This window comes from Diabrotica undecimpunctata, chromosome 2 (genome assembly GCF_040954645.1).
Source record: "Diabrotica undecimpunctata isolate CICGRU chromosome 2, icDiaUnde3, whole genome shotgun sequence".
NCBI classification, from domain to species: Eukaryota; Metazoa; Arthropoda; class Insecta; order Coleoptera; family Chrysomelidae; genus Diabrotica; species Diabrotica undecimpunctata.
The window spans coordinates 99,707,639-99,726,953 of record NC_092804.1 but is presented as its reverse complement, the minus strand read 5'-3'; the positions used below and the strand labels follow the sequence as shown (position 1 = coordinate 99,726,953).

Genomic DNA, 19,315 nt, shown 5'->3' with positions numbered 1-19,315 from the left:
TTCCTCTTGTAGTTTCTTCATCATGTAACTGAGGTTCCATGAGGAACCTCCAGTCAGTCCTTTCCAGCTAGCTGCTTCTGGGTAGGTATTAAAACGATGCTTGATCTTAGGATTTTCTGCACATCTATAGACAAAACTATAAAATGGCCACCTCGATAACCCATAGAACATGTTAGAAAACTTAATTAAATGGGCAGTGATTTATTTTTCTTATTTGATTGGAAAACAAGGAGGTTTGCCTAATTGTGCGGGACTTTGCAAGTTTTATTTCCCATTCTTCTTCTTCTTAAGGTTCCTTCTCCATTACTGAAGGTTGGCTATAACTACAGCATATTGCTCTCTATCTTGAGCTGTTCTTAATATCGAATGTGTGTCCATGCCTGTCCAGTCTCTTACCTTCTTCAACAAGGAGCATTTTCTTCTTCCTTCCACTTTCCCTTCCATTATAGGTCGTAGGAAATTGTATTTTTCTCCTCTGTAAATATGTCCTAGATAACTCGTTTTTCTGTTTTTTACAATATTTAAGAGTTCTCTCTCAGTACCCATTCTTCTTAGCACCTTATTCTTGGTCACGTGCTCTGTCCAAGAGATCTTCAGCGTCCTTCGAAAAACCCACATTTTAAAGGCTTCTACACGCCACATACTTGTAATTCCAAGAGTCCATGTTTCCATTCCGTATAGCAATATAGAATAAATAAACGTTTTTACAAATTAGTATCGGATATCCACCGATAACGTAGAATTTATTAGGAATTTTTTCATTTGTTGAAATGCGGAAAAGCATATTCTATACGAGCACGTATTTCGACCTCGTGGTCAAGATCGTTTGTTATCCAGCAACCAAGATACTGGAATCTTTGTACTGGTTCTATTTGTTTGTTATAGATACAAATATTAATGTCGGTATTTGGTGCACGTGTAACTGTTTCATTTGTGTTTAAATTCAGTCCCAAGCTATCTCTCTCTCTGGTTATAACATTTAAAAGTCATTGTAAACCCTCAGCACTGTCCGCAATAATGACGGTGTCGTCTGCGTATCTTAAGTTGTTTACGTATTCTCCGTTGATTTTTATTCCTTCTTCAATATTTTCGAGGGCATTTTAAAAGATCTTTTCGAAATATATATTAAATAACAGTGGAGAAAGTACACAGCCCTGATGAACTCCTCTTTTTATTGGCAATTCTGCTATCAGACGATTGTCTATTTTGATCGACGCCATTTGATCCGAATATAGTTTTTTAAAGGGTTTCTATGAGTTCTGAGGGTTCTACTCGATCAAACGCTTTTTCGTAGTCGATAAAACAGAGAAACACGTCTTTTCGCTGATCTTGGCATTTTTATAGTAATATCTGGAGGCCAAATAATGCTTCCCTTGTACCAAGCCTCATACGAAATCCAAATTGATTGTCGCTTAGGTTTCTTTTGCATTCTCTGTATATTCGTTGATGTACAATTTTAAGTAAAATTTTCAGAAAATGGCTCATCAGGCTAATTAATCTGAACTGTGAGCATCTATTTGCCTTATTTTTCTTGGGTATAAGTATAAATGTCGATCTAAGCCAGTCTTCTGGGAAGATTCCAGTGGTATATATTTTGTTAAATAATAGTGTTAACGTCTAAAGATTTTCTTCATTGGTAAGCTTTATCATCTCTACGTATATTTCATCTGGACCTGAGACTTTTCGTGGCTTTGCCGTATTAATTGTTTTTGTAAAAGTCGCTTGCGCGACCTGAAAATCCTAACACTAGACCTTAGCCAGAAGGTTACACGAACTTTACTTTACTTTTAATTGTTTTTGTAACTTGCGATGTTAATATATCAAGTATTGTTTCTTGTACTATATTCATTTGTGGTTCTGTTCTCTCGTAATCAAACAGATCTTTAATGTATTTTTCCCAGATATCTTCTACATTTTCTGGACTAGATACTATTTGGTTGTTATCTTCTACTAAAGTTGTTGTAGTGCTTTTTTTCGTCATATTTGTGACTTAATCTTTTTTAATTTCTTAATCTTTTTGTATGCATTAAAGTAGTCATGCTTTTTTAGCCAATCTCCGAGTTCCTCACAGTTACTGCTCATCCATTCTTCTTTGGCTTTCCTGATTTTGTTTCGGATGATTTTCTGGGTTTATTTATATTTTTTTCATTGCGATTTTTGTAAGATCTCCTTATGTCCATCAGTTCTAGAACTTCTTCTGTCATCCATGTATTCTTTGTTTTTCTGATGTTGTCTTGCACTAAACCTTCTTTAATATTCCCCGGAATGTTGGGTAGGTTATATTAAAGTAGGTAGTTGTACTCAACGACTGCTTTTCTTATGCCCATTCTATTAGCCACCAACCTAGCACCGCTTTGGAGGTTTTGTGATGTCACGAACAATTATCGGCTTTTCTTTTCCATGTCCAGCTGAAATAAATTTAAAAATGGGTCCACTGGGTAATGGGTGCCACAGTGGCTATCATTATCACAATTGCATTTTTTATTTAAAATTTAAAAAAAACAGCATAATTTAACAGAAAATCAGATGTGATGCAATGAAACTACGTACTTTTACGAATCTATTGTGATAATATAATTTAAATCTGACAAAACCAGAAACACGGCGTCAATAGTTAGCACGTATCGCTAGAAAATATTGCATAATTTCACTCAACTTCGGTCAACGGTTTAAAAAGAGATTTAAATAATCGCGATACCTTCGACTCCCATGAACCATTTCAGCTCAAGATCAAGCATGACCCATTGGCTCTCATTACCCCATCTCCCATACACTAACTACAAAAAAGAAGTTTTATACTTCCCTTTTAATTTTTATTTTCTATTATACAGCCAACTACTGGACGTTTTCCGTTGATTATTTCTTTAGTTATTCATAAAATTAAAAAGACATCGTTATTCGAAAACCATTATATTATAAAGATAAACAAAAAGAAGATAATTCATGAAGACCCTGAAACATCGTTGATATTGGGAACTTTAAAATAGTGTATGAGTTCGTTTTTTATGTAAGTACATTAGTTTTACTTGCTATTCCTAGGACATTTCTCTCTCAGGTTGTTTATAATTGCAACAAAAATCTATCATACTGTCGTTACACTGTCGGTTGTAAGTAAATTAGATTTAAATTCCATTAAATAATTTAGTTAATTTTAAATTAAATAGTGAAGTAGAATTTCTAGAACAGATTTTCACTGACAAATGGCGTCCCGAAAAAAACAAATTTGTTCTATGTTAACCCTTATATAAAATTAAATCCGTAAGTTTTTTAAACCACAACTGATGTTCACTGATCATAATTCTCGGTTTGGCTATGCATCATTGACTAGAATTCTTTGTGACTCTATTTGAATTTTTATTTATATTTTTTGGTTTATATTATTATTTATTCTCTCGATTTTAAGCCAACATCGCACATTGAAACATAAAAAAACATATCTTTATCAATTTCTATCATATCTATCAATTTCTTATCTTAATCCTTTTATATTATTAGGGTATTCGATTGACTAAGCAAAATTCAAGTCAATTGATAACAAGGAATCCTACTCAGTAATCGAATATTTACAAAAATCACCTTGCAGCAGACAAAATGGCTAAAGTATATTTCTGGAAAATGACCACAGAGGGAGTGGGTCATTTATCACTCCAACTTTCTGATGGCACCTATATAAGTCACTGGCCCAAGAACACTTCAGGTAAGTGGTACTCAATGTAATTAAAAAATACATATTTTATATAAACTAAACCACCTTAAACACGCTACAGAGATTACAATAAATTGAAGATGTATGCCTTATATATACCTTATACAGTGTGTAAAAGCCAAATGGTATAAATTCATTATTAGGTTACTGTACATATTTATAAAAAATCCCGAAACACGTCAAATTTAAATTATAACTTGACATTCTTTAACGTGAAAATGCAACCCCTACCTTCAACCCCCTTAGAATGACAGGTACAACCCCCAATTTTTAAAATAGGAAGTATAGGCTTGTGATATATCGTTTGAAAGGTCTTTTCATTCTCCATTCAAAAATGTTGTCGCTTTCAAGTTTATTAAGATTAATTAAGATAAAATAAATTAACATCATGTGGTTACCGAAATTCGCTAAAATATACTCAAAACTTATTTCCTGTTTAAGTCTTGATAATGAGAAAGTGAACAAAAACCATAGCAATGTGGTTTTTAGATGGTAACCATTAAAAAACTTTAAAGAATTTCCGTGGCAACGTTATTTTAACACGCATTAGTAAATTGTTTTATTTAAGGTGTCAGTATTTTAATTTAAGTAAAAAGTTCGTTCAATTCAATTCTGAAAAATGGTTAGATTAACGGAAATGCATAAAATAACAGTTTTACCAATGATTTTTATGGGGATATGTGAAGAGTGTGGGAGACAGGTAAATAGCCTGATGACTGTACACAATCACTATATAATCCCATACATAAAAAGGGAGCGAAAGATTTATGTAGCAACTATCGCACAATTGCTCTAATTGCGCATTGAAGTAAGATACTCTTACACATAATTCTCGAGAGGATAAAGCCCTTTTTACTACCTAACATTGCGGAGGAACAAGCAAGTTTCGTCCCCGGACGTGGTACTAGAGAACAAATTTTAAACGTACGGCAGATTGTAGAAAAATCCAGAGAATTCAACATCACAACATATTTGTGCTTCATAGATTATAGTAAAGCTTTCGATTTGGTCAACTGGAGTAAAATGTGGCAGGTTTTGTCTGAAATGGGAGTCCCCAATCATCTGATACTGCTAATTAAAAGCCTGTACAATAACAATTATGCCAGAGTTAGAATAAATGGGGAACTAGCCGATAGTTTCAGGGTCACAAAGGGCGTGAGACAAGGCTGCATACTACGCCCAATTCTATTTAACATCTATGGTGAATGGATAATGCGGAAAGCTACTGAGCACTGGAACGGTGGCATCACCATTGGCGGGAAGAAGATTTGCAGCTTGAGATATGCAGATGATAGTACTATCCTCGCTAGTTCTGAAGCTGAATTGATTCACCTGCTACAACAGATAGAAGACGTAATCTTAACGATGGGCCTTAAAATAAACAGAGATAAAACGAGAATCATGATAATTAACAGAGCTAACAACAATCAAAATCATCTGGTCATGATAAACAATATCGCTGTTGTAGATAAATTTGTGTATCCGGGCTCACTAATAACCAACAAAGGAGGCTGTACTGAAGAAATAAAGCGGCGGTCAGCAATCGCAAAAAGCGCTATGGCAAAATTAACAAAAATTTGGAAAAGCCATGAAATAACTACCGATACAAAAATGAGACTAGTAAGAAGTCTAGTTTTTCCAGTTTTTACTTATGCATCGGAATGCTGGACCCTTACTGAGAAAGACAAAAAGAACATAGATGTATTTGAGATGTACTGCTGGAGACGAATGCTGAGAATACCATGGGTGGCCCGAAGAACAAATGAATCCATACTGGACCAGCTAAACATAAAGAAAAGACTAAGAATACAAATATCAGAACAAATAATAAGCTATTTTGGACATGTGCTTCGAAGAAATGGTCTTGAAAAACTTACCATCCAGGGAAAAGTAGAAGGCAAAAGAAATAGAGGTAGATCTCCCACACGATACACGGACTATATTGTTGCTACCATTGGCGCTCCATTGTCAGAATGTGCTAGAATGGCAGAAGATAGAAAAACGTGGAGGAACATTGGGAAATTTAGCTAATAGCTTCATGATATCACGATACCTGCATCAGGTTAACGACTAAGAAGATGAAGAAGTGAAGAGCCATGTGTACAAAACTAAACCTTCTGATTTAAATGACTTAAAAGAACGAATAACGCTTGCGATTAGATCGATCACGCCTGTTATGTTAAATAATGTTAGAAGACAGTTTTATTTGAGATTAGGATGTTGCCAAGACGTTCGCGGTGAACATTTTAAACATCTACTTCATTAACATTCATAGTTCTTTTTCGTGTTCTACATTTTATTACGTTTTGCATTACATTTTAGTTTTTGATTGTAGCGAATTTCGGTAACCACATGATTTTAATTTATTTTATCTTAATTAATCTTAATTAACTTGAAAGCGACAACATTTTTGAATGTAGAATGAAAAGACCTTTCAAACGATATATCACAAGCCTATACTTCCTATTTTAAAAATTGAGGGTTGTACCTGTCATTCTAAGGGGCTTGAAGGTAGGGGTTGCATTTTCACGTTAAAGAATGTCAAGTTATAATTTAAATTTGACGTGTTTCGAGATTTTTTATAAATATGTACAGTAACCTAAATAATGAATTTATTCCATTTGGCTTTTACACACTGTATACCTTGAAGTGTTCACATGTTACTGTTTCTTCTCTTCTTCTTCCTCTTTGTAAGCAATTATGTTCCTTCATTGGCGGATTAGTACCTCTATGGAACGTTGTCACTCCATCTTTTGCGCGGTCGTCCGATATTTCTTGTGCCGATTGGTGACTTATCTCTTGCTATTTTGACGACATGGGTCTCCACCATTATGCTTATGTGGTTATTCCATTATTTTTTCTATTTAGTGTCCATTCATTTATACATTGTATGTTACAGCGTATTTACTGTAATTCTTCTACGTACTCGCATCTCTGCCGTTTTCAGTAGCCTTTGTGTCTTTTGGCTCTGTCGGGTTATGTTTCTGAGGCATATGTCATTATTGGTCTTAAACTGGCTTTATAAATTCTTGACATCATCTCAGTTTTATTGTGTATGTTTCGTCATATAGTGTTATTAAGGCATCTTGTCAATCTATTTGATTTTTATACTTGATCTCTCACCATCTTTTTATACTTGGTCTCCATAGCTGGACAGTGTAATTCTAAGGTATTTTATTTCCATTACTTGTTCAATACTGATGCCATCAACTTCTATTTTACATCTGGTTGGTTCTTTGCTAATTACTATGGTTTTCGTTTTCTGAAATGAGATTGTCATATTAAATTCTTCTGCTCTTATGTTAAATTTGTGGACCAATCTTTGCAGACTATCTTTATCTTTGGCTATCAATATTGCGTCGTCTGCGTAACAGAGTATTTTTTTTATTTGTTTCTCCTTCTGTATCTCCTTCCTTTGTTAACGCTTTTGATAATTTCATCCATGATTAAATTGAAGAACATAGCCAAGTGCCAGCTGCACTTCATCACTAGGTAATACATATTATAATCTCCCCTGTAGCAGCTCCTGCCTTTTACTTTCAGATGTACTCGTACTCTCTCACATGTACTAGCCTTTTTTCTCCTCCCTTTATTTAAAATTATTATGAAAATCATTGTTTTTTATACAAAAATGTGGATGTAGAAAAAATGGCTTGGTTTGAAATTTGGCAAGTAAAAATTGTGCGAATATGGAGAACTATGAAGAAAATTAATTATCTGATACAGAATAAGATGAGAAAGAAAGAAATTTGAATGATACGATTATTTGTTAATCATCTTTTTTTACTTGTTAAAAAAAATTTTTTTGTGTTTATATTCAAGAAATCATAGGGAACAAAGTTCACCCTTGGCATTAGATACCTATTACCTTCGTAATATTCGTATTCAGAAACGCTAAAAATAACATAAAACTCCAGGGGACTAGTTCTACACTAGGCTCCAGGATGCTCGAGAATCATCGCCATCATAATATTCGTATTTAGTGATCTCGAAAACTCCCAAATAATGACTTTCGACTAATTTCGAATAAAAATAACATAAAACTCCAGGAGACGAGGTCCACCTTGTAGCGTTTTAAATTTTTTTAACTACGAAATATTTATATGTTAAAAATTTCTAAAGACGCCCCTGTTTTGTCTGTTTGCAACGACGTTAAAATAATCGATAACAGGCGTGGTGTTTATCTCGTAGTAAAGACGTATTAGCACTTCTTTATTTACATTCAAAATTCCCCATTTCGTACATGACATTTCTAACTATAATATTTTAAGATTTTTTTGTCGTCGAACAACGATTTGTTTACATTCAAGCCCCAAATATGCCGGTTGAGAAGAGGGTCTTAGAAAAAATATTGCAAGTATTGTGCTTTTTCTCTCTGAGCCGCATTAACTCCAGAAGAGATTCAAGGTTTATTTTCACGACTGCAAGTCGTAAGGAATTTGTGTGAGTTCCTTGGCGTGCACGGGGTGAGAAGCGTGGAGGGAGGTATTTTGCGTCTAGTTTTGGAACACCGTCCGGCGAGGCGACAGTTGAGTTGAGTTTGGAAAGGAGATTCGACGATTCGAGTTTGAAGGGTGTGTGATATTTTTAATCACCAAGCCGGTAAATTTGTGTAATGGTTTAAGTTCCATGACCGGTAAAAAGTGGTAATTACTCTCCGTAATATGACGGATTAGAATAGAGTAACCACTAGATTTGTGCAATATACCGGAAGAAATTTTGAAAGGTGATTGTATAGGATATCCCACTGGCTTTGTTGTTGTTTGTTTGTTTGATACAGCCCCATTAGATTGTCGTTCCTGAAGTGTGGAAATGGTTTCCTTTGTTCCAGTGGAGAATTTGTCTGTTTAGTTCTAACCCCAGAGATACATAGCAAGTTGTTCAAAGGTAAGTGAAATAAGTGAAAATAAGGTAACATTCAATATATTAAATTTTTCCAAATTAGACAGATTTTTTTTGCTAAAAGTAATAATTGCTTTCATTTAAATTTAAGAATTGGTAATAATTAGAATTATTTTGTAAACTAAGTGTGGTTGCTGTCAATCTTTTGTTTCTTTGTCATTAAAATTAAATGTGACATCTGACAGCTAGCTTAAATTTGTTTTTTTTTTGTTGTGACAATTTTTAATTTGCTTGTATAGAAAAATGTTTTATAGAAAAAGTTAAATCTTATATATTTTCATGAACAAGGATATCCTTAATTTTTAATTTAGCCATATTAATAAGATAACTTAGGAACCATTTCAAAGAATTTTGTAGCAATCTCCTTTGTAAAACATGCAACACATGTAAGTTTTTTTGTAATTTTGTATTTTGCAACTTTTAATAATTTTTGTGCAATCTGTATATTTGATAACTGTTTGTATGAGACAAAAATAAACGTTTTGATTTGTTTCTCTGATCCATTTTTTTATTTATTTTAGAAAAATCTCCTAACCTGTTTGTGTTTCTTTATTTTAGGAAGGAAGAAACTTTCTTTCTTCCAGTAGGAAGTTTTCTTCGAAGCGGCGTCCCATTTAAATAGCTAGAGGTATTTCTTCTTGTCTTCGTTTCGGTTTTGTTCCAGGAGATTTACGTAAGTAACCCTTTTATTTCATTTTTTTGTAGCTGCCCAAATCCACACATCTCGTTCACTTATCCACGACCCCAGCTCTCCAGTAACCCCCTGAGTGCCGTTCGCATAGTAGCGTTTATTTTTCTTGCCCTATCTTCGCCCCCATAGTTTCTGTCCCCAATTTTCTACCCCCATAATCTTACCCTATGGTAGGCAAAATATTATCGTTACAACCTTGAGCAGCAGGTAGCTGGAGGACCATCGTTGTTATCGTATTTATATTCAGCGACCTCCAAAACCCACAAGTTATGACTGTAGATTGATCTAGAATGAAATTAACATACTCCAGCAGATGAGGTCAACCCTGATCACCAGGTAGCTCGAGGACCATCATCGTTATCATCAGCGACCTTGAAAAAACCCGAGTAACTCATTCCTATCTATATTTTCTTAGTTGCAAATTTTTCATTTTCTATGCACTTTGGAAATGCATTTGCTTAAGCACAAAATGTAATTTTTGTGACACTTTTCCGAATCGAATGCAAAAAGTTTTACCCCGATTCATCTTGCTTCGGAAAATTGATAGGTGTAGTGCTTCATTTCCTCGCCTAATTACAAAACTCAAGTGTACTTTCAACATATACACCGTAAAAGAACTTGTATATTCAGTGTTAATTTTTTTTATTTATTTAAACATTTACTCAGGCTTATTAACCGGAGATATACACAGCAATTTATATAAAGTTTCCATTATTGTACACAACTTTGTTGTACAAAATTTACAATTTGGTATAAAATTTTGTTATACAAAAAATATGAAACTCACAGTTTGGTATACAATGTGGCAGCCTTGAGAAAAATCAACAGTTATTTGAAGCAGATGTTAGAATACTTTTTCAAATTATTGTTAAGCGAATTTTTAATTCTTTGTTTCTGGTATAATACTCACTGTAGAATGACGTGTTTAACTGAGGGTGAAGAGTTACAATTAGTGCATATAGGTTCAGCTTGTTTCTTGAAGTTTTACTCATGTATAAGTATAGTGTTACGATAAATATCCTGGCCTAAAAATAACTGTAAAATATATGATGACTAATTCTAATATGTTTTAGATTTTACGAGAGGCTTCTATTTTACCTGAACGACCTTCCAGAATAAGGTCGAACCGATGCGAAGGAAATCCAGTTTGCCTTTACCGTTTCGCCGTCGTCTACTCAAGAAGGTTTTAGACTTTTCGAGTCTAACGGTACTGAGTATATAACAGGACATTTTATTTGGAAGAAGTCAGTAAATTCTGAAGACGCGCTCGCGAATTTTATTGTCACGTTCGTTTTTAAATAAATTATGTATTTTTTTAGTGATAAATAAATTAATATCAGTTATTGTGCTTTTTATTAAATTTAGATAAGAACCTTTTGATAAAGACATTATAAATTAAAGACATAACAATTAATAAATTCACAACATTGGTGTCGGAACAGTGGAATACTTAAGATAAATTTGAATATAAAATAAATTGTGAAAATGGCTACGATTTATGAGCTCACAGTGACGAATTTAAGAAGACATCTCGAAGACAGAGAATTAGCTTCTACCGGAAAAAAGGCTGAGTTAGTCCAACGACTAAAGAACGCTTTGCTAGAAGAAGGTCTAGATCCAGAGACTTATATATTTGAAGATGCTGTCCTCTCGTCGATTTCGAAAGTTTCTTCTGATGTAGCCAAAGTTTCTGGTGACATCGCATCATTAGAGAACAAAGTTTCTGGCGATATTTCGAAAGTTTCCGGCGACATCGCTTCTTTGAAAGACAAAGTTTCTAACGAGATTTCTTCGCTGGAAAGCAAAGTCTCTGCTAATATCTCTTTGGAAATCTCTAAAGTAACTTCTGAGACGTCTGCCCTCGACGATAGAATATCTTCGTTAAAAAACCAAGTTGCTGCCGATATGTCGGCCTTCGAAGAAAAGATTAAAGAGATGGAAAGGAAGATGGAGGAAACAGGGACAGCAGAGAGAGGAAACAATCCGATTACAGTGGAGACAAAAGAAGAAGAGACGAAATGTAAGTTGGAAACACGGCCGAAATTTGAAGGAAGTGGAGGTTCTGTCCATGTGAAAGTCCCAACTTTCGACGGAAAATCATCATGGAACAACTACATGAAACAGTTCGAATCAGCCGCAAGAGCGAATGGATGGTCTGAAAAAGAAAAGGCTGTAAACCTGACTATCGCTCTTCGAGGAGATGCCTTAGATGTGCTTCAGACCATAGCCGTAGAGGAGACCGATGATTTCGAACAACTGAAGAAGAGGTTAAATATGCGATATGGCCACGAACATTTGGAGCATGTATATCAGTCGCAGCTTAAAAATCGTAGACAGAAGAAAGATGAGGCTCTTCAAGAATATGAGGTAGATATTGCCAGATTAGTACGATATGCTTATCCAACAGCTCCCGAAGACATGATGGAAAAATTGGCCGTTCAAACGTTTATTGATGGTCTTCGTGATCATGAAATGCAGAGAACACTGCGATTAGCTCGTCACAAGACGCTGGTTGATGTCCTATCCGCCGCCCTCGAATACCAGTCGGCCACGCAGGCCTCTGGCGGGTACAGTAAAGTTAGGACTGTAAAAGAGGAAGGAGATGAAGATAAACTTGACCAGCTCGTTAATATGATGAAAATTATTACATGCAAGAAAACGAAGACTATAAAATCAAGAAACTCACCATCGGGAAAACCAGAACGAGTCGGCTTTAGGGGAGCAGCTTCGACCCGGAACTTTTCCAAAGATCCTCTTATACTAATAGCTTCTTTGAAATGTCGTGAGGATAGCGTATATGTAGATGGAGAGATAAATGGTAAAAAGCATACGTTGTTGGTGGATACCGGAGCGACCAGAACCATTATACGCCCGACAGTTATAAACAGCCGTAAGAAACTGTTACCAACGAGGTTGCGACTTCGGACCGCTACAGGTGAAAATGCCAACATTCATGGAGAAATCCAGGTACAATTGGGAATTGGAGCAGAAAAGTTTGTCCATACTGTTATAGTTGCTGACATCGAAGAGGATGTTATATTAGGAATGGACGTAATGAATATGCATGGATTCCAATTGGATTTTAAGAATAAGGTAATTAAAGTTGGCAACGAGGAAGTATTTCTCCATCCACATAATGACAACACTGTGCAAGCAGCCATTAAAGAAGATACAGTCGTGCCTGCGAGAAGTGAAACGATCATAGTAGCGCGGCTACAGGTAATTGTGGACGAAGGGAGACCTGTTATGATGGAGCCTTGGAACCACGACGATGAGGTTGGCCGTGGAATCATAATTGGAAAGGAATTGGTGACTTTGGCTAAGGAAATTCCTGTGAGGCTTATCGATGTCAATGACTACCCAGTGACCATAAAGAAAGAGACAAAAGTAGGAACTTGTGTACCTGTGACATCCATAATCCGTCAGGCGACAACATCTGATAATTCCAACGACAAATTCGACCAAATGGTTGCAGTTGCAGGACAGTCTCTGAATCAGATTGAGAAAAGGAAATTAAGGGAATTTCTTCTGCAGTATCGTGATATTTTCGTACCGAAAGGAGGAAAGACGGGAAGAACTACCGTTGTTAAGCATAAAATTGATACTGGTAATGCTAAGCCAATTCGTCAAACAGCTCGACGATTACCACAGGCGAAAAGAGAGGAAGCTGAAACGACTGTTCAGGAAATGAAGAAAGACGGGGTGATAGAACCTTCTACGAGCCCATGGGTCTCTCCGGTGGTCCTGGTTAAGAAGAAAGACGGAACGACGAGGTTCTGTGTGGATTACCGTTTGCTGAACAACGTTACCAAGAAAGATAGTTATCCTCTGCCTCGGATCGATGACACATTGGACACATTGGCTGGAAGTAAATTGTTTTCTACTTTGGATTTGAAGTCTGGATACTGGCAGGTAGAAATGGACCCAGTAGATAAAGAAAAGACAGCCTTCACCACAGGATCTGGATTGTGGCAATTCAACGTTATGCCATTTGGACTGTGTAATGCTCCTGCGACATTTGAGAGGCTTATGGAAAATGTGTTGAGAGGGTTATCTTGGAAAACATGCCTGGTTTATTTAGATGACATAATCGTCTTGGGGGAGACATTCGAAGATCATTTGAGGAATTTAGAAAACGTTTTTAATCGACTTAAAGCTGCCCAATTGATGCTAAACCCCAAGAAGTGCCAGCTATTTCAAGGTAAAGTCAATTATCTGGGTCATATAGTCAGTAAAGAAAAAGTGGCCGTGGATAAGGGAAAAATCGATTCCATTAAGGAATGGCCAAAACCAACTGACAAACATCAAGTGAGAAGTTTTCTTGGACTATGTACTTACTACCGGAGGTTTATTAAGAAGTTTTCAGATATCGCTGAGCCATTAACGCGACTTACAGAGGAAGCAAGAGAATACCGCTGGGATACAGACTGCCAAAATGCCTTTGAGACCTTAAAAAAACATCTAATAACAGCACCAATTTTAGGGTATCCACTGCCAGAAGGAGAGTTCATCTTAGATACGGATGCAAGTAATGTGGGAATTGGAGAAGTGATATCTCAGATTCAAGGAGGACAGGAACGAGTCCTCGGATATTTTAGTAAAGTTCTTTCAAAACCTGAGCGGAATTATTGCGTCACGAGAAGAGAACTTCTAGCAGTAGTTAAATCAGTAGAGCACTTCTATCAATACCTCTATGGCAGAAAGTTTCTAATCCGAACCGACCATGCCGCCCTTAAGTGGTTGATGCAGTTTAAGAATCCAGAGGGTCAGATAGCCAGGTGGATCGAACGACTCCAAGAATACGAATTTAAGATTGAGCACCGGGCCGGAGTTAGCCACAGAAACGCTGATTCTCTTTCCAGAAGGCCATGCCCAGCAGAGTGTTCCCACTGCAACAAAACGGAATCCAAGGAAGCAGCAGTGCTAAGAACGACGATTGTCAACGACGACTGGACGCCTACTAAGATAAGGGAAGAACAAGAGAGAGATCCAGTTATACAGAAAATCCGAAAATGGAAAGAGGAAAACCGTCGACCACCTTGGCAGGAAATATCAAACCTATGCTCAGTAGTTAAGACGTATTGGGCCCAGTGGGACTCATTTATCATCGAAGATGGCTTGCTCAAACGAGTCCTGAAAAATGATAACGGTTCAGAGAAGAGAAGACAGTTGGTGATCCCAAAGAGCAGAATAGCCAAAGTACTTCGTCAGTTACACGACAGTCCATCGGGAGGGCATTTTGGTGTAAAGAAAACCCTTCAGCGAATTCGGGAACGGTTTGATTGGATGAACAGTTCCGACGACGTAAAAGACTGGTGTAAGAAATGTACTATTTGTGCTACGAGTAACGGGCCTTACCGAAAAAGGAGAGCTCCTATGAGACAATATAATGTTGGAAGCCCGTTTGAAAGAATAGCTTTGGATATCGCTGGGCCATTTCCAGAAAGTGAAAATGGAGGCAAGTACATGTTGGTAGTAATGGATTACTTTACTAAGTGGGTCGAGATTTACGCACTTCCAGACCAGAAGGCCGCCACCGTTGCAGATAAGTTGATCCAAGAATATATCAGCCGATTTGGAGTGCCTTTGGAGATACATAGTGACCAAGGCAGGAACTTCGAAAGCGATCTATTCCAAGGAATATGTGATAGACTAGGCATGAAGAAAACAAGAACTACAGCATATCATCCGCAATCTGATGGTATGGTAGAACGGATGAATAGGACAGTTGGCAAATATTTGACAAAGATGATGTCCGATCATCAGCGAGACTGGGACCAATACCTTCCGTTCTTCACAATGGCCTACAGATCTGCTGTTAACGAATCAACAGACCAGACACCAGCCAAAGTCCTATTCGGACGCGAAATGCGACTACCTTGTGATCTAGAGTTTGGGTGTCGACCTGGAGAAGATGTAGCAGGTGAAGATTATGTGATCGAATTACGAAGAAGAATGGACGATGTACATGAGTTGGTCCGTTCCCACCTTCAGATCGCTAGCGACCGAATGAAGAAACGGTACGATACACAAGCCAAAAAGGGTTGCTTTAAGAAGAACGACAAAGTATGGCTGTATAATCCCAAGAAGCGAAAAGGTTGTTCTCCTAAATTGCAGCAGTTTTGGGAAGGTCCATACCTCATTATGGAGAAGATCAACGATGTCATCTACCGAATAAGCAAGATTCCGAAGGGAAAGCCGATGATAGTACACCATAACCGGCTGGCGTCTTTCGAAGGTGACCACGACGTAGATGAAGAAGTGGAAGTAAACCAAGTCCACGATGTATCTGACCTCACGTTTGAGGAATTCATGGGTGCCTATGGAGGTACCGGTAAAGCGAGACATGGTGTTACCACTGAAGAAAAGCAAGATCTACTCGCGCTCCCCGATGACTACTCGCTGGCCCTTACCATCCCGGCCAGTATCAAAGACGCACCAGGGTTGGCATCCGTCTTTCGAAGGAAGTTTGGTCGAGTTGCAGAACTTCAATGCCAGGTGCCAGCTCCCGGTAAAACCTTGAAACTCCAAGATGCATCACGTTACCTTTTCTACCTGGTAACAAAAGACACTGCCCGTGACCAACATACCTACCGAGATGTATGGGAAGCCTTACTTCAATTGAGAGAGCACGTACTAGAGTCCGACGTGCAAAAGTTAGCCATGCCAAAGTTGGAGTGCCGCCAATTAGATTGGAGGGTTATCCGAAATATGGTGGAGGAGATCTTCAAAGACACCGAAGTCCAGGTGTTAGTCTGTTGCAATCCGCATAGTTACTGGTGCGGAGAGAAAACCGTCCCTTGTCATTTTTATACAACTGGAAGTTGTAAAAGAGGGTCCAGTTGCCGATACCAGCATACAGTTCCGGTTCCAGTCCCGACAAGGTTCCAGGAGAAACCATCTTTTAAGAGGGGGGCAATGTTACGATAAATATCCTGGCCTAAAAATAACTGTAAAATATATGATGACTAATTCTAATATGTTTTAGATTTTACGAGAGGCTTCTATTTTACCTGAACGACCTTCAAGAAAAAGGTCGAACCGATGCGAAGGAAATCCAGTTTGCCTTTACCGTTTCGCCGTCGTCTACTCAAGAAGGTTTTAGACTTTTCGAGTCTAACGGTACTGAGTATATAACAGGACATTTTATTTGGAAGAAGTCAGTTAATTCTGAAGACGCGCTCGCGAATTTTATTGTCACGTTCGTTTTTAAATAAATTATGTATTTTTTAGTGATAAATAAATTAATATCAGTTATTGTGCTTTTTAATAAATTTAGATAAGAACCTTTTGATAAAGACATTTTAAATTAAAGACATAACAATTAATAAATTCACAACAATAGTTTGTTTTATTCAGAGACGATCAAAGACCTGGTCTTTTCTGTTATTTGGCACATCGAGTTTCATTCCTACTTTTTCTAAAACATTCCTTCAATAGAGCGACCGTGTTGTCCTAGGTATTCTGCTAAATAATGTAAACGTTTTTTATGTTTATTTTAGGATCATTGTAGCGTAATTGATTCAGTTAATGCTTGTGAAGCAGCTCCTTCATTATCATTTATTCCCAGATGTAAAGATATCCATATCAACGACACACTTTTGTCTTGTGATTGTAGGTTAAACAGTTTTTTTATCATAAGAAGTAAACTGTAGGTTGTATAAAATTGTAGATATTTAGTCACCAATTATGACAAAGTTTTTTGCAGAAAGTTCCTTACATTTTTCAGTAAAAATCCCACAATTTGTTAGAATTCGAAGACCAAACTTGTTGTTTTTACAGATATAGTCAGTGGAATGTCTCTCCTTACGCTTTGATGTATCCGTGAAAAATAGATAGGATGATGGATATTTTTGGATAGAATTTAGATAAGTAGGCATGGTAAGACTAAATTGCTCTAAACTAAAGCCATTGTGTTTTAGTTCTTATATACTACAAGCTCATGGGACATTTTTAAAAGGTCATTTGACCCAGCATGAATCATATATAAATCAATACTCTAATATGTAATAACAACTTTAGAAACTATGCCGCCAATTTTTATCGGTACAGGTAGCATTCATACACACAGTTTCGAATCGTTGTTTAGATTACTTTTTTTGCAGTTCCGTACGTACATATCGGCTGGTACAGGGATGAGAAATCAGGGCGCAACACTTGATTTTTAAATAGTACAAATGAGGTCATTAGAGCCAATACGAAACTTATTTAAATTTAGTTGCATAAAATAATATCATTTTTGACATTTTTGGATACATTTTTAACGGTAAAAATGCTTATGAGATAAAAATTAATTTCCCTCTGATAAGTGGGATATTACGATAAAAAAATTTCTGAACAGCATTGATATATTTTATTAATATTGACATTAATTCTCAACAAAAGCAAAATACCGTACAAAAAAATGGTTCGAAACAGCTTTAAAATCATTGTAGAGGGGCTGAAACACTTCAGTAAATGGCAGTAAATTTGTACCATTAGCAGACATAATTTGCGCGGGTTTTCCTCGCCTAGCAATAAATCGCTTAATGCGTCTTAAAATGACTGAGGTGTTAAGTCCATAACAAGCTCCAAATGAATCGCCTCTACAGCTAGACATACAAATAGACAAACATATGCCTTGTAAGAGGATGAGTTTTGCTTTCGTTTAATTTTAAGGACAAATGGGCCAGCATAGTCAACTCCTGTCACAGAAAAGGGAAGAGTTAGAGTAACACGTGCGGCTAGAAGATCTCCCATTATTGGAGATATTTGAGTAGGCTTCATACAAAAATACCGTACGCATTGACGAACTATTTGTTTTTCAGCACTTTTACCGTTAATAGGCCAAAAGGTTTCTTTAACCACAGAGAGCAGATGCTGAGGGCCAGCACGAAAAAGTCGAAAATGAGTTGACCGGAACACCAAAGTCGTAAACGGATGCCGCGCAGGTAGTAACATCGGGTATTTGTTATCGAAATCAAAATGAGAATGACGTAATCTGCGTCCTACTCTTATTACACCCGCTTCATCTAAGAAAGGATTAAGGCTGATGAGCTTGCTTTTCCAAGGTATTAATTTTCGTTCATTTAAACGAGAAATTTCATCAGCGAAACTTTCTAATTGAACTAATTTGGTCAATAAATGAACGTAATTCTACTGACGTAAGCGAACCAGTCCATCTGAGAGAGTTGTCACCAACTAAAGCATTGTGCCTAAATCTTAACCAATCTGCCACCAACCTCGTAAGCTTGGTTAAAGTTGAGAATCTCTCAAATTGTAATTTAAAAGGGTTAACTAAAACTAGAGATTTAGTCAAAGATTTAGTTTCAGGAAGAACTTTAGGAAGATCAAACTGACGAGCAGGTCAACCATCTTCAGCAACCACTAAGAATGTTGGGCCATGCCACCAAAGATCACATGAACTAAGAAGATCAGAGTTGATACCCCGAGATAAAAGATTAGCTAGATTGTCAGTTGTACCGATGTGTCTCCAATTTGCAATGTTGGTTTTAGACTGTATTTTGGAAACACGATTACCCACAAACTTTTTAAGCAAGTGAGAGGGAGTTTTGATCCAACCTAAGATAATGGTTGAATCTGTTCAGAAAATCTCTCATGAAAATCAGTGTTAAGGAATTTTTTACCTTATCCACAAGCTGTAAAATAAGGGCACCACAGAGTTCCAGACGCGGGACAGAGATTTTCTTTAGAGGTGCTACCCTGGATTTAGCACACAATAGATTGACTGATGTATTACCGTGATTATCGACACTTCTAATATATATTGAAGCACCATACGCTGATTCCCTAACATCAGAGAACTGGTGAATCTCTCGATGAATATAATTTTTTAGAATAGTAGGTCTGGGAATACTAAGTCATTTAAATGAATTAAATTGTATTGAAAATTTAACCACTTAGTTTAAATATCGAGAGGAACAGATTGGTCCCAATCTAATTTTTCAAAACATAATTGCTTCATTAAAATCTTGACGGTAATGACAACTGAACTAAGAATTCCTAGAGGGTCACAA

At 36.7% G+C, this 19,315-nt stretch overlaps 1 protein-coding gene across 1 annotated transcript in view; it reads left to right on the top strand.

Annotated features, from left to right (window-relative positions):
• The first annotated feature begins 3,495 nt into the window (after positions 1-3,495).
• Positions 3,496-19,315, top strand: part of LOC140434754 (uncharacterized) — a 76,975-nt gene continuing 61,155 nt past the window's right edge. The window contains exon 1 of the mRNA XM_072523251.1: positions 3,496-3,697. Coding sequence (XP_072379352.1) covers positions 3,592-3,697 — 106 coding nt within the window. The 5' untranslated portion in view covers positions 3,496-3,591. The remainder of the gene's footprint in view (positions 3,698-19,315) is intronic.